General features: G+C 49.9%; 1 protein-coding gene across 1 annotated transcript in view; it reads left to right on the top strand.

The window, feature by feature from the left end:
• The window catches only part of TOX4 (TOX high mobility group box family member 4), a 45,765-nt gene extending 31,796 nt beyond the window's left edge, over positions 1 to 13,969 (top strand). The window contains exons 4-9 of the mRNA XM_070954369.1: positions 2,614 to 2,877; positions 5,033 to 5,311; positions 6,201 to 6,281; positions 9,419 to 10,123; positions 11,470 to 11,633; positions 12,830 to 13,969. Of these exons, the coding sequence (XP_070810470.1) occupies positions 2,614 to 2,877; positions 5,033 to 5,311; positions 6,201 to 6,281; positions 9,419 to 10,123; positions 11,470 to 11,633; positions 12,830 to 12,893 (1,557 nt within the window). The 3' untranslated portion in view covers positions 12,894 to 13,969. The remainder of the gene's footprint in view (positions 1 to 2,613; positions 2,878 to 5,032; positions 5,312 to 6,200; positions 6,282 to 9,418; positions 10,124 to 11,469; positions 11,634 to 12,829) is intronic.
• Positions 13,970 to 14,400: the final 431 nt, after the last annotated feature.

Genomic DNA, 14,400 nt, shown 5'->3' with positions numbered 1-14,400 from the left:
TGCTGATTGACACTGTCTTTCAGCAGCAGCATAAGTTTAATGAAACATAAAACGCGTGATTAAAATTGAGAGTTAAATAGGAGCATTTAGAGTTAAAAGGAGCCGTGCTGGCGCAGAGGTTAAAATGCAGCATTGCAGGCTGACTCTGCCAACCGCCACCAGTTCAGTCCTGACCGGCTCAAGGTTGACTCAGCCTTCCATCCTGCTGTGGTCGGTAAAATGAGGACCCAGATCGTTGGGGGCAATAGGCTGACTCTAAACCGCTTAGAGAGGGCTGTAAAGCACTGTGAAGCTGTATGTAAGTCTAAGTACTATTGCTTAAAAGGGTTAAATTAAGAGTTAAAGGGCAATTTTTAAGTCCTTTCTCAATGAAAACAAAAATCAGCCCTTCAGTTTGGCAGAGAGGACATTCAGAAAAATGTAATTGTGAAGGCACACTTTTGGGGATCTATGCTTTGGCCTTTGACACAGGCAGGAGTTGGTCCTCAGTGGATCCCAGTAAATAGCTGGAGAAAGAGGCTGGCAGACACGAATCCTATCTTTATGAAAAGTTATATGGCCGCTCAATTCACTCTCAGCAGACTGGGCGGGGTTACAAAGATAAAAATCGAATACAAAAACAATAAAAACACAATAAAACTCATCCCCCTTGGCAACAACAGTCAAACAAGCCATTTGATATCCTTCATCCCACTCTGGGGTCCCCAGGCCCATTGACAGAATCGAGTCTTCTGAGCCTTGGAAAACAGTATCCAGTGGGCTTCAATCTTATCTCTGCAGGGGTGATGTTCCACAGGGAGGGAGCCACCACAGAAAAGGCCCTTCTGCTTGGTCCTGCTAGATCAGCAGTCCCCAGCCATTACAGCTTGGCGGCCTGCCAGGGTGCAGTGGCGGGCATGTGAGTGGCAGGTGCACATGTGCACAAATGGCTCCATTTGTGTGAGTGGTGCACGCATCCTCCATACGAGTGGAGGCCTTTGCCCTCGTGCAAAGCTCCATTCGTGGGAATGGAGCTTCATGTGCAAGCGCTGTCTGCTCGCACAAGGGAAGCTCCACGCACACATTCGCCAATTTCTCCCGAAGCCATAGTTCAAACAAGCTGCAGCCTGGTGCTGATGACTATTTGACGTAGCACGTAGACTTATATCCTGCTTTACAGTGCTTTACAGTCCTCTCTGAGTCAGCCTTTTGCCCCCAACAATCTGGGTCCTCATTTTACCCATCTCGGAAGGATGGAAGGCTGAATCGACCTTGTGCCTGGTTGAAATTTGAACTGCCAAATTGCAGGCAGCCGGCAGTCAGCAGAAGTAGCCTGCAGTACTGCACTCTAACCACTGCGCCACCGTGACTCATATTTGACGTAGCACCTCAAATATTGCTCCACCATTGCGTTAGTTCGTTCTGCTGCACCATTCGTGCTCGGATGAAAATCCGAGCTAAGGCCCTGGGAGGAACCAATTGATAGAATGAATTCCCTCCAGAACTTTGCTGTAAACTGGACCCCCTGATCTGATCTGATCCTTCTCGGCACTCCGTGCAGATGGTAGATGTGGCTCAGAAACAGCTTTGCAAGTTCGTGGGCGAAGGGCACTTCCTTTCTGGTAGTGGGTCGAGGCCCGGGGGTTGGAGACCCCTGTGCTAGATGGACCTCCTTAGAGGAGGGGAACTGGCTCATTCCCTGCCTGTCTTTCAAACCTGTCAAGATGAAATGGGGAGACCTAAGATTCCCCCCGTCTCCTGATCATCAGTGGCTCATCTGTCTGCCATGCCAGTGAGGAGAAGTTACTTCGTTGTTGCACAGGAAACGGCACAGCTTAATTTCTTTCACCAGGTTTTGAATCATTCCAGGATTTCAGAGCGCGTGCTGTTCATTTTTAAAGTTTACTTTTAATCTGGTTTTTGTTAGTGCCAGCTTAGAAAGTCAAGGTACAAATCAAATATGGGTGGTCCTCGACTTACAACAAGTTCCGTTAGCGACCATTCTAAGTGACAACGGCATTGCAAAAAGTGACCGATGACCGTTTTTCACACGACCGTTGTAGCATCCCCATGGTCGCGTGATTTACTTTCGGACGCTTGACGACTGGTTCGTATTTACGACGGTGGCAGTGTCCTGGGGTCATGTGGTCCCTTTTTGAGACCTTCCGACAAGCAAAGTCAAGGGGCAAGCCAGATTCACTTAATGTGTATGTTACTAACTTAATAACTGCGGCGATTCGCTTAACAAACGGAGCCAGAAGAGACATAAAACGGGGCAAAACTCACTTAACAAACATCTCGCTAAGCAACAGGGTTCAGTTGTGGTCGTAAATTGAGGACTGTCTGTAAATGAATCGTTTACAGGGACTCCTGCTGGTTTGTTTGGGGTGAGAGGGATAACTCCAATCAATGTCTATGGAAATTCTCAGTCATCCAGGTCATAGTTGTCCCAAGAGGCAACTAGACTTTCTGGAAGTCAGTTCTGGAACTGGACTTTCTGAACCCCCAATCAAGTTGAGTCTGCAGAGCAGAGGTGTAAACAGCTGGCCAGGAAGCTAACATGCACCTGGCTTCATGGCAGAAGCTGCCCTGCCCCTACATCTGTATTCTAAATTGACTTCACCTTTTTTCTAGGATTTGGATCACCCCATGGGAACCCAGTACAGCGCCAATCCGCCTGTCACCATTGACGTGCCTATGACAGACATCAGCACTGGCCTCATGGGGCACGGGCAGCTGACCACCATCGACCAATCGGAGCTGAGCTCTCAGCTGGGGCTCAGCCTGGGAGGAACTTCCATCCTGCCTCCTGCGGCTCAGTCCCCCGAGGAGCGGCTTACACCCACCCCCTCACCCTCCAATTCTCTGCAGGAGGAGGAGCCAGAAGAAATCAGGCGGGTGAGTTTCGGCCGATTGGCTGTTGAGAGGTGGAGAATTGGAGGGGTGTCCTCAATGCTCTTTGAGCTTGGCTGTTTCCTTGCCAACGTTTCATTACCCAAAGACATAACATCATCATTGCAAACTCTACCCTTTTCTAGCAAAGGTGATGCCCAACCCTGTGTAGCTTTTGAAACAGCCCAGCTGCTGTCTATAAATATTTTCAATCATCCCGGTCATGGTTGTCCCAAAGGTGCCTTTTTCTAAAAGGCAACTGGACTTTGTTTTACTTTTAAGAATTATTTGAAAACATTTCACTTCTCATCCAAAAAGCTTCTTCAGTTCACATAAGTAAGCGGGACCTCAGAAAGAGTTCGAATAGAACACAGTTTCTCAAAACCTTGGCAACTTTAAGATATGTGGACTTCCAGCATTTGCTGGGTGGGGAATTCTGGGAGTCGAAGCCCAAAGTTGCCAAAGGATAGAAACACTGGAAAAGAGGCTGGGGCAAACGAGATCCAAAATAAAAACTGTTCCACCTGCCCACAGTTATAGGCTCCATCTCTGCTCTGTGCAGCTCTTTCTGAATACAGAATAACAGAGTTGGAAGGGACTTCTGGAGGTCTTCTAGTCCAACCCCCTGCTCAGGCAGGAAACCCTATGCCCGTAATGGCGAACCTATGGCATGCAGAGCCATATTAGTGGGCATGCCAGCTCAGCTCTGGGGCGCATGCGTGCACCGGCCAGCTGATTTTCGGACCTTCTGGGCCCACCAGAAGTACGGAAACAGGTTGTTTCCTGCCTCTGGGAGGGGTGGGGAAGGCCCGTTTTTCTTTCTTACCTGGCTCCAGATCCTCTGTGTGTATCTGGGAAGGGCGAAAACAGCCTTTCCCACTCCCTTGGAGGCCCTACGGAGGCTGAAAGGGCCCATTTCCCAACTCTCCGTGGGACAGGAAGTGATGTTTTTTGCTGTCCCCAGCCTCCAGAACGTCTCTAGGAGCCTCTCTAGGAGTCTGTAGGAGCCTCTCTAGGAGTCTCTGGAGGCTTGGGACAGGAAAAAACGTCACTTCCTGTCCCACCGGAAGGGAAATGGACCCTTTCAGCCTCCATAGGGCCTCCAAGGGAGAGGGAAAGGCTGTTTTCGCCCTTCCCAGATACACACAGAGGATCTGGAGCCAGGTAAGAAAGAAAAAAGGGCCTTCCCCACCCCGCCCCCAGGCCCTCCAGAGGCAGGAAACAGCCTGTTTCCCTACTTCTGGTGGGCCCAGAAGGCCCGAAAATCAGCTGGGCGGCGCACGCATGCGCCCCAGAGCTGGGCTGGCATGCCCACTAATATGGCTCCGCGTGCCAACTGTGGCACGCGTGCCATAGGTTCGCCATCACAGCCCTATATCATTTCAAGCAGATTGCCCAGTCTCTTCTTAAAAACCTCCAGTGTTGGAGCATTTACAACTTCTGGAGGCAAATTGTTCCACTGGTTAATTATTCTAACTGTCAGGAAATTTCTCCTTAATTCCAGGTTGCTTCTCTCCTTGATTAGTTTCCATCCATTGCGTCTTGTCCTGCCTTTGGGTGCTTTGGAGACTAGGTTGACTCCCTCTTTATTTTGTGGCAGCTCCTTAGATTTTGGAACACTGCTACCATTCACCCCTAGTCCTTCTTTTCATTAAACGAGCCATATCCAATTCCAGCAACCTTTCTTGATATGTTTTAGCCTCCAGTCTCCTAATCCTCTTTGTTGCTCTTCTCTGCGCTCTTTTCAGACTCTCAACATCTTTTTTATAATATGGTGACGAAAACTGGATGCAGTATTCCAAGAGTGGCCTTACCAAGGCATTATAAAGTGGTACCGTGTTTTCCCCAAAATGAGACCGGGTCTTATATTAATTTTTGCTCTAAAAGAAGCATTAGGGTTTATTTTCTGGTTAGGTCTTATTTTGGGGGAAATACGGTAGTAAATGGACCCATCTGGCTGATAATCTTAACTGGGGCTTATTTTGGGGGTAAGGCTTATAATACGAGCATCATGAAAAAAAAATCATGCTAGGACTTATTTTCCGGTTGGGTCTTATTTTCAGGGAAACGGGGTATTAACACTTCACGTGATCTTCATTCTATCCCTCCATTAGTGCAACCTAGGAATTTATTTCTTATTGTGTTCATCTCTGTCCCGTAGCAAGTTTCTGTCGCCAAACCAGCCCCACCTGCTTCGGTGGCACCCCCGCCAGTTGCAGCACCCGCAGTCGTGCTGGACATCGGGAAGAAGCAGAAAGCGCCCAAGAAGCAGAAGAAAAAGAAGGACCCCAACGAGCCCCAGAAGCCCGTCTCTGCCTACGCCCTCTTCTTTCGGGACACCCAGGCGGCCATTAAAGGGCAGAACCCCAAAGCCACCTTCGGCGAGGTCTCTAAGATTGTCGCCTCGATGTGGGACAGCTTGGGAGAGGAACAGAAGCAAGTACGTCCCAAAGGGTTTGTTGCGCCGAGCGGTTATAGGGGTGGGACGCATACCCATCGCCAAGCTTTCAGCACCAAGGACAGCACCCCAAAGAGTCTGTCTGGAGCCCTAAAAAAAAAAAAACCCGCTCATTTTGCATTCGCTCATTTCCACCTCTTAACATTTTGCACAAAAATTGAGCCAAAAACATCAATTAAGTGGATAATTGGCAGGAATCAACTTGAGGAAGGCAGCTGCATGGGTGAAATGCTACCGGTTCAGACCAGTTCGGATGAACCGGTAGTAAAACATTCTATGGGGCGAAATAGTATTTCCGACGATCAGCTGGGTGACGATCAGCTGTGACACGCGATTTATATTAGCTAGAATCGTCAGATTTCCTACTTTCTAGCTAATCTAAAACAGTGGTCCCCAACCTTTTTATCGCCGCGGACCAATCAGCCTTTGATAATTTTACCGTGGCCCGCTGAGCGCGCGCAGGGGTGGGGGCTTTGGGCCACACGTGCGTACCTGCGCGGGGCTCTCTTCCCTGGAGCCTTTGCGCACGGCCCAGGAGCTTTTGCGCACGGCCCAGGAGCTTTTGCGCACGGCCCAGGAGCCTTTGCGCTGCAGCGTTCATGTCCCCCGGCCGCTGCGCGGCCCGGTGCCAGGTACTCCACGGCCCAGCACCGGTCCGCGGACCGGGGGTTGGGGACCACTGATCTAAAACATGGGTGGACTTCAATTTCCAGGAATTCTGGGAGTTGAAGTCCACCCGTCTTAAAAGATGCTAAGGTGGAGAAACACTGCTACAAGGGCTGGTACGTGAACACCTGAGTTGAAGATCAGCAAATAAGGGGACATGTTGAAGATCCAGCCTGCTTTATAATTCCCATTTCTCTTTTTGTAGGTGTACAAGCGGAAAACGGAAGCTGCCAAGAAGGAATATTTAAAAGCGCTAGCTGCCTATCGGGACAACCAAGAGTGCCAAGTAAGGGGACATGATCTCCTCTTCTTTCCCCATCATTGCTCCATTGAAACTTTCCCCTTATTCTACTTGCTTTCCAGGGAAGAATGGAAGAGAAGGAAACGGCCCTGGGCCTGAGATTTCATTTGCCCTGAACTGCCTTTGCTGATAAACGGTGTCTCTCTAGTACAGGGGTGTCAAACTCGATTTCATTGAGGGCCACATCAGGGTTGTGTTTGACCTCAGGTGTTGTTCTCACCTACACGTTCCCAAACCATGAAGCAGACTCCTTATCCTGACAAAAATCCCTTTTTATTAAGTTACTGTGAATTTCTCTCATTCACATCCAGCAAAGTCTTTCAAGGGTGAATTTACAGTCACAGCCCTTATCTGACTTGGAAAGCTGCCAGGCTGATATCTTCAAAACTTGGCAAGGAGCCTCTGAGAGTCACGAACCAATTAAGCGAACTAATTGTCTCCTGCAAACTCCACTCCCCTTTCTTTCCCTCTGGGAGGGGCCAATCATTGTCCACCTGTGGCCTTACTCCCAAGTCGACCCTTGTTCTTTAGCTGTTCCCTTCGTCTGGCAACTCTGCGCGTGCGCACACTGGGAACAGGCTCCAGCTGTTCGTCTGCCTCACTGATGTCTGACTCCAAAGGCAGCTGATATCTGGCATACGGCCCTGGCCTCCTCTCTGCCTCTGATGCAGAGCCCTCATCAGAGCCTTTCCCAGACTCCAGGACTGGCCCATGTTCCTCCCCAACCTCCTCACTGTCCGAATCTGCCGCCAGCTCCACTGGCTGCTGGCGGGCCACAACAGGGGGCCGGTGTGGGTATGGCATGGGGCATGGCCAGCTCAACATCACTCATGTCGAGGGTGCCTGTAGTGGCCCGAGAGCTCTTTCAATGAAAGTGGGCTCCCGAGCTCCGTTTCCTGCTGTGACGGCTTCATGCAGTCCTCCCGAGCTCTGTTTTCACTGGCAGAAGCACCACGGGGCCGGTCCTTCGCTGTTTCCAGGGTGGGCCCATGGGCCAGATCTAAGCCCCCTGGGGGCCAGATCTGGCCCCCGGGCCTTGAGTTTGACACCTTTGTTCTAGTATTTCAGCAGGAAAGGGTTTACATGGTGTTTTTAGTTAAGAAGCAGAAGCTGGAAGTTTTTATAATTGGAAATAATACTGAGAGGCTTTCAATCACTAAACGATCTTTTTTCTGGTGTGTGTCTGTAGAAAATTCATGATGGACCACCGATACAAGGAAGATGCAGAAAATGCCTGTCCTTCATAACCTCTGTATTTTTTTTAAAAAAAATCAATCTGGCTTAAAAAAAGAGACCTTATTTTAATTTAAATTTAATTCAATTTCCAAATTATATACCGCCCTTCTCCCTGAGGACTCAGGGCGGTGTACAGCCAAAATAAGAACATAGAATACAAATATTAAAAACAGTTAAAAATATATATAAATTAAGGCCAGAAATTAAGAAATCACAAACCAGTTAAAAGAATTTAAAAAATTTCTTCTTAAGCCAGCCCGGCTTTCTGGAAAAGATGGGTTTTAAGGGCACGACGGAAGGCACTGAGGTCATGGATTCTCCTTATCTCAGGGGGCAACTGATTCCAGAGGGTAGGTGCCCCCACAGAGAAGGCCCTCCCCCTGGGGGTCACCAGCCTACATTGTTTGGCTGATGGCACCCTGAGGAGGCCCTCTCTGTGGGAGTGCACGGGTCGATGGGAGGTCGTCGGTAGCAGCAGGCGGTCTCGAAGATAGCTAGGCCCTATGCCATGGAGCGCTTTAAAGGTGATGACCAACACCTTGAAGCGCACCCGGAAGACCACCGGGAGCCAGTGCAGCTCGCGCAGGAGCGGTGTTACATGGGAGCGCCATGCTGCTCCCATCACTACCTGCACTGCGGGTAGGTAATTTTATTTTTATTGATTGGATTTTTATCTTGCCTTTGTTATTTTTCTAAGTAACTCAAGGCAGCGAGCGTACATTATACTCCTCTTTCCCTTTTTTTTTTTTTCTTAACAACAATAACCCTGTGAGTGAGTTGGACTGAGACAGAGGAACTGGCCCAAAATCACCAAGTTGCCTTAAGGCGGGACTAAAACAGCCTCTTCTTGATTGATCCAAGGTCACCCAACTGGCTTTCATGCCTAAAGTGGAACTAGAACTCTCAGTCTCCTAGACATTGATCCAAGGTCACCCAAGAGGAGAGCAATGGAAATCTATGGGCCGATCCTTGGGATGGAAGAGCCATTGCTTCTAGCGAAGCCCCACCTTAGCTCTGGGGATAAAAGGCAGGGGGCGGAGATGAATATATGTGACAGACAACTATTCATCTGCCGGCCGGCTGAACTTGTTAACCTGCGGTGAGAGAGAAACTTTTTGCCGGGGCTGCCGGTGCTCTTAATAAAGAAATCTTTGAGTTAACTTCAGAGGGTTTGGTTGTGGTCCGCCAGCAGCCCGTGGAGCTAGCAGCAGAGTCGGACAGTGAGGAGGCTGGGGAGGACCATGGGCCAGTCCTGGAGTCTGAGGAAGGCCCGGATGAGGCTCTGCTTCGGAGGCAGAGATGGGGTCAGGACCATCTGGGAGTGATGCGCGGACTCTGGAGCCTTCAGAGTTGGACAGCAAAAAGGCAGAGGAACAGGAGGAGCCTGTTCCTAGTGTACGCATGCGGAGAGCTGCCAGAAGGCAAGAGCAGCTAAAGCAAAAAGGACGACTCGGGAGTAAGGCCAGGAGATGATTGGTCCCTCCCATAAGGCTTAAAAGAGCAGCAAAGGCTCCTGGGCTCTTTGTAGGAAAGCAACGTTGCTAAATCTGTTTTCCAGTCGGCGTCTCTTGATTCTTAACTTCGTGGGGCTTTGCCAAGTAAGGCCTTTGGCAGGGTGCCAAAGAACATAAAGGTGTGTGATAAGCCTGAAGGACTTTTTCTGAAGGACTTGTTATGGAATTAATTTGGACTAAGCTGGGAATGAAGTAATTCTCAGCTGTTATAATAAAATAGTTTTGTTTGAGACTAATTGTGTCCTGTAATGACTAAGTGAGCCTAGGTCACAACAGGTTTGTCGTGTCTGGGGAGCTGAGTCAGAACACCGGGACAGGGAACACTTGGTCTCTTCTTGAACTGTATCCCCGATTTTGTCTTCCTTTCCCTAGACCACAGTCGAGACGGTGGAGCTGGACCCGATCGCTTCTCCTGCGGAGCCACCAGCCCCTGTTGTGGAATCGGCTTCACCTCCGGCTCCGGTACCACCCAACCCTCCGGCCTTGGAGAGTCCGCCTCCCCCACCACCTCCTGCTATCGTCCCCGCTCAGCCCACGGTGGTGGTGACCTCCAGCGCCGGCCCGCAGTCGGCCGGCCAAACCAGCATCACCAAGATCATCATCCCCAAACAGATGCTGCCGTCCTCGCTGGCGGTCACGTCGCAAGGAGGCGTGGTGACGGTGATCCCCGCCACGATGGTGACCTCGCGGGGCATCCAGCTGGGGCAGCTGCAAGCCGGGACAGGAACCACCCAGATCGTCACGCGTTCGGTTTTAGCCGCGGCTGCCGCAGCCGCCACGTCCATGCACCTACCGCGGCTGCAGCCTCCCCCTCTTCAGCAGATGCCTCAGCAGCCCCCCGCCCAGCCGGTCACCATTCTCCAGCAGCCCCCTCCTCTTCAAGCCATGCAGCAGCCTCCTCTGCAACAGAAGGTGCGCCTCAACCTCCAGCAGCCCCCGCCCCCCCTGCAGATCAAAATCCTGCCCCCGCCGGCCCTTCAGATCCAGCCCATTGCTCTGAGGACGGAAGACAGCAGCCCCGAGAGGACCAGCACTGAGCTCCAAACATCTCCGGAGCCCATCGATGTCGTGCCGGAGGTAAGGAGCCATGTGGGAGAAGTAGAAAAAGAGAGCATTGTGTTCTGTCCCCGTCCCACACACGCACACACACCAACAGACGTTCAAGAGTTAAAGACTAAACCAGCCGACAAAATCCTTTTCCTTATGATAACGGAACTTGGCAGCAACCTAGTGGCTGCCTGCCAAGAGTTTATTACTCACGAAGGGAAGAGATAACTTCTCTCCGCTTTTGGTACATCAGAGTAAAATGTTCAATAATTACAGAGTAAATTAAGTCCAAATATAATCCAGCAAAGCCTATAGCAAAAGTCCGGCAATGCAGAATGGCGTGGAAGCTTTCAGCTTTGTTCGTCACAAGGCTTGACTGGCCACCACGCTCCCTTTTATACCCTGTGGGGTGTGGTCCAGTGACTCAGCCTAATCTCTGGCACGCCTCCTCTTCTGTTGCGTGCGCTTATCTCTCCGACGCTGGCGTGGATCCAGCCAAGACTCATCCCCGTCACTGTCCGACTGCGCCTGCGCGGGGATACCTGGCTCCTGGCCAATCTCTTCTCCGTCGGGAGACACCTGAGGCATTGCCAGAGAGGAGGGTCCTGGAGAGGGAGGCCGGGCCAACTCCTCTCCTTCCCTTTTGGAGCCTTCTTCCTCCGATAAGGCGGGGTCGGGGGTCAGAGCCACAACACATTGGAGCAAATAGCAGAATAACAGAACAACAAAGTTGAGAGAATAGAATAGAAATAGAAATAGGAATAGAATAGAATAGAAAAAATGAAATGGAATGGAATGGAATGGAATGGAATGGGATTAGTTTTTTAATGATCCCATAATCCTTTACATCGGGATGGAATTGGGGCAACTAAATGGAGCAGAGTGTTTACAGTCCGGATGCCCTTCCTGTCACCAATGCAGAGTTTGCAGCAGATAATTACTCATTGTGCCCAGAGAGAGAAATACTCTCTCTACGATCCACTACCTAGGATCGAACTCGCAGCTTCTTGATCGTGAGGCGAGAGCTCCACTTCTAGGCCATTGCACCGCTCCTAAGAGATAAATAAATAATAACAATTGAATCAATGGAATGATTTTTCTTCCAGAAGTTGTGGGTACTCCCAACGCTGGAGGTTTTTAAGAAGAGTTTGGACTGAAATATATAGGGTCTCCAAGGTCCCTTCCAACTCTGTTATTCTGTCAATCAAAAAGGCAACTTAAATCGGATTGGACTGGGGAAGAGGAGATCTCGGCCCCCTTTCCTCCTCCGATTTGCAGGCCCGAAGAGCCTGTGCTTTCCGTCCCACCCCCCCGTCCCCCACTCTAGCAGGCTCGTTGGCTAAATCTCAGAAACTTCCTTTTCCTTCCTCTTCCAGGTGGAGTCGCCAACACAAATGCACGTGGAGCTCGTCTCCGAATCGCCCGTGGCCATGTCGCCCCGCCCTCGCTGCATCCGGGTGGGCTGCGACAACCCTCCCGTGGTCAACAGCGACTGGGACAACGAATACTGTAGCAACGAATGCGTGGTTAAACACTGCAGGTGGGTTTGCTTAGAGCAGGGGTGTCAACCTCAAATTTCATTGAGGGCAGTGGTTGACTCTTGGGAGGCCGGCCGGGCGTGGCCGACGGGGTGGGTGTGGCTGACTGGGTGGGCGTGGCTAGCTTGACGCCACTCCCTAAACTGCTGGCATGTTTCCTTTTCACGCTGGATAGACTGGGCTGAAGCCACGCTGGTCCGATGTTTCCTCTTCACACTGGGTAGACCGGGCCGAAGCGACTTGGGCCGGCCCCTTACATTTTCCAGGACTGCCCCACGGGCCGGATTCGACCACATTGCGGGCCGAATCCGGCTCCCGGGCCTCGTGTTTAATACCCCCAGCTTAGCGCTTCTGTATGGTTCTTCTCAGAGATACCGCGGAAAGGAATTTCCTCGATTTAGCCATGCTGGGATGGTGGGTCAGAATCCAGTACAGGTAGTCCTCGACTTACGACCGTAATGAACCCCCCCACCCCCCTAAAATTTCTGTTGTGAAGTGAGACATTGGTTAAGTGAGTCTTGCCCCCATTTTACGACCCTTCTTGCCACCGTGGCTAAAAGTGAATCGCTGCGGTTGATAAGTTAGGTAACCCGGTTGTTAAGCGAATCTTGGTTTCCCCGTCGGCGTTGCCTGTCAGAAGGTCACAAAACAACCTTCCCCCAGAATTACGTATAATAACAGACCTCCGGATTTTTCGTCGGGCCCTGAAAACCTATTTATTTCAACTAGCTGGGTTGGCTTGAGCTAAATTTTAAATTGATTTTAAATTGGGTTGTTTTAATTTACGGCCAAAATATTTAATTATTTTAATACTGTTTTTTAAATTTTGTATGCTCTGTTTTTACTTAGGCTGTGCACCGCCCTGAGTCCTATTTGGAGAAGGGCGGTATAGAAATTTAATTAATAAAATAATAATAATAAATAAAAAAAAGGGGGAATCGCATGACCTCAGGATGCAGCAACGGTCATAAATACGAGTCAGCCAAGTTTGTGCATTTTGATCACGTGAATGCCGGAAAAGTCATAACTCTAGAAAACGGTTCCTTTTTTTCTAGTGCCGTCGTAACTTTGAACGATCCCTGAATGAACCGTTGTAAATCAAGGGCCACCTGTACATTAATCTTGTTTCAGTTTGGTTTTCTGTTAACTGACATGTGTCTCCCCCCCCCCCTTTCTCTTTCTCTCACCGCCCCCCCAGGGATGTGTTCCTAGCTTGGCTGGCTTCTCGCAATTCCAACAACAACGTCGTCTTTGTGAAATAACACCCCGCCCCATAATAACAGTGGTGGGGAAAGAAACTACGCAGTTTTGTGTTGCCGTTGCACATTTCTGCCCAAAAGGATGATGCCCAAATCCAGAAGAAGAAGAAGAAAAAGAAGAAAAATCCCATCCTTGCAACTGTGAGGGTGGGAAAGCAGGTTCTGGACATCTTCTCAGCTGTAGACCCACCAGCAAGAGAAAGGGGAAAAAAAAAAAAACCCCATCCCTTTGGAGAAGGGTGCGAGGAAATAAACTGTGGGGTGGCACTGCCTTTCCCCTAACTCCCCCCCCCCTCTCTTTTTTTTTTTTTTTCTTTTCTATACACAAAATCTCTTTAATAATGTTTCTCTTTGACGGAGCGATTAAAAGCTGGAAGAGGAATGTCGGCTGAAATCTGCCATGTACTTTCTGGGGAGGGTTAGGAAAATAAAACAAACAAAAAAAGCAGGATGGATTCAGTGAGCAGAATTTCCTCTGCTAGAGATGGCGAAGGATGTTTCCATGGCGGGTGGTGGGAGGTGTGTGTGTGTGTGACCGTGGCAAAGACGGACTTGGTTGTGCAGTTGTGAGTTGAGCCTGTCCTGTTCGTTCAGCCTGCAACTCGGGTGCGAATATCTGGATCGGTAAAGCTCCCGTTCACCTTATTTGAGGGAGCAGCTTCGTCCGTGCACCATACCTAGGTAAACTCCAACCACCTTATTAACACTACGGGTAGTCCTCGACTTACGACCACAACCGAGCCCTGAATTTCTGTCGCTAAGCGAGATATTGGTTCAGTGAGTTTCGTCCCGTGCTACGACTTTTCTTGCCACGGTTGTTAAATGAATCACTGCAGTGGATAAGTGAGTGACCCGGTGGTGAAGTGAACCTGGCTTTCCCCATTGACTTTGCTCGTCCGGAGGTCGCAAAAATAAAACCAACGTGACCTTGGGACGCAGCAACGGTCGTTAAGTTTGTTTTTTTCTTATCGGGGCAACCTGGTTTACCCAAATTCGGGGCGGAGCATACTGCTTCCGCTTTCGCCTTTCAGCCCCAATCCAGGAGCCTTCGCAGGCAGTCGCTTTCGCAACAAACTATTTTGTGTTAAATTTATATTTACTGAGAAAGAAAGAAAAGGAAGGAAAGAAAGAAAAGAGAGAAAGAAAAAGAGAGAAAAAGAAAGAAGGAAGGAAGGAAGAGACTAGTATAGATCTATTTCAAGCTATTTAGCTCTCATCAGCTAGCCCAGAGGTCGGCAACCTTAAACAAGAACTACAAAGGTCCTAACCAGAAGCCCCCCGTTCAATTTTGGAGTCGACCGGAAGTTCGGTTGCCCCACCATAGAGTATCCTCCTAACGCAACATCCTTTTTCCTTTGCGGACTGGAAGTCCGGTTCCCCCACCATAATAGAGTCTCCTCCTAGCCCGGTGTCCTTTTTCCTCTGCCGACCGGAAGTCCGGTTTCCCCACCATAGTCTCCTCCTAGCACAGTATCCTTCCTCTGCTTGTCCTAACCGAAAGTCCTATCAA

The sequence above is a fragment of the Pituophis catenifer genome, unplaced genomic scaffold, assembly GCF_029215685.1.
Source record: "Pituophis catenifer annectens isolate HBS135680 unplaced genomic scaffold, rPitCat1.0.hap2 SCAF_15, whole genome shotgun sequence".
NCBI lineage: Eukaryota > Metazoa > Chordata > Lepidosauria > Squamata > Colubridae > Pituophis > Pituophis catenifer.
The sequence above is the reverse complement of the archived record's forward strand: the minus strand, read 5'-3'. Positions and strand labels throughout refer to the sequence as shown.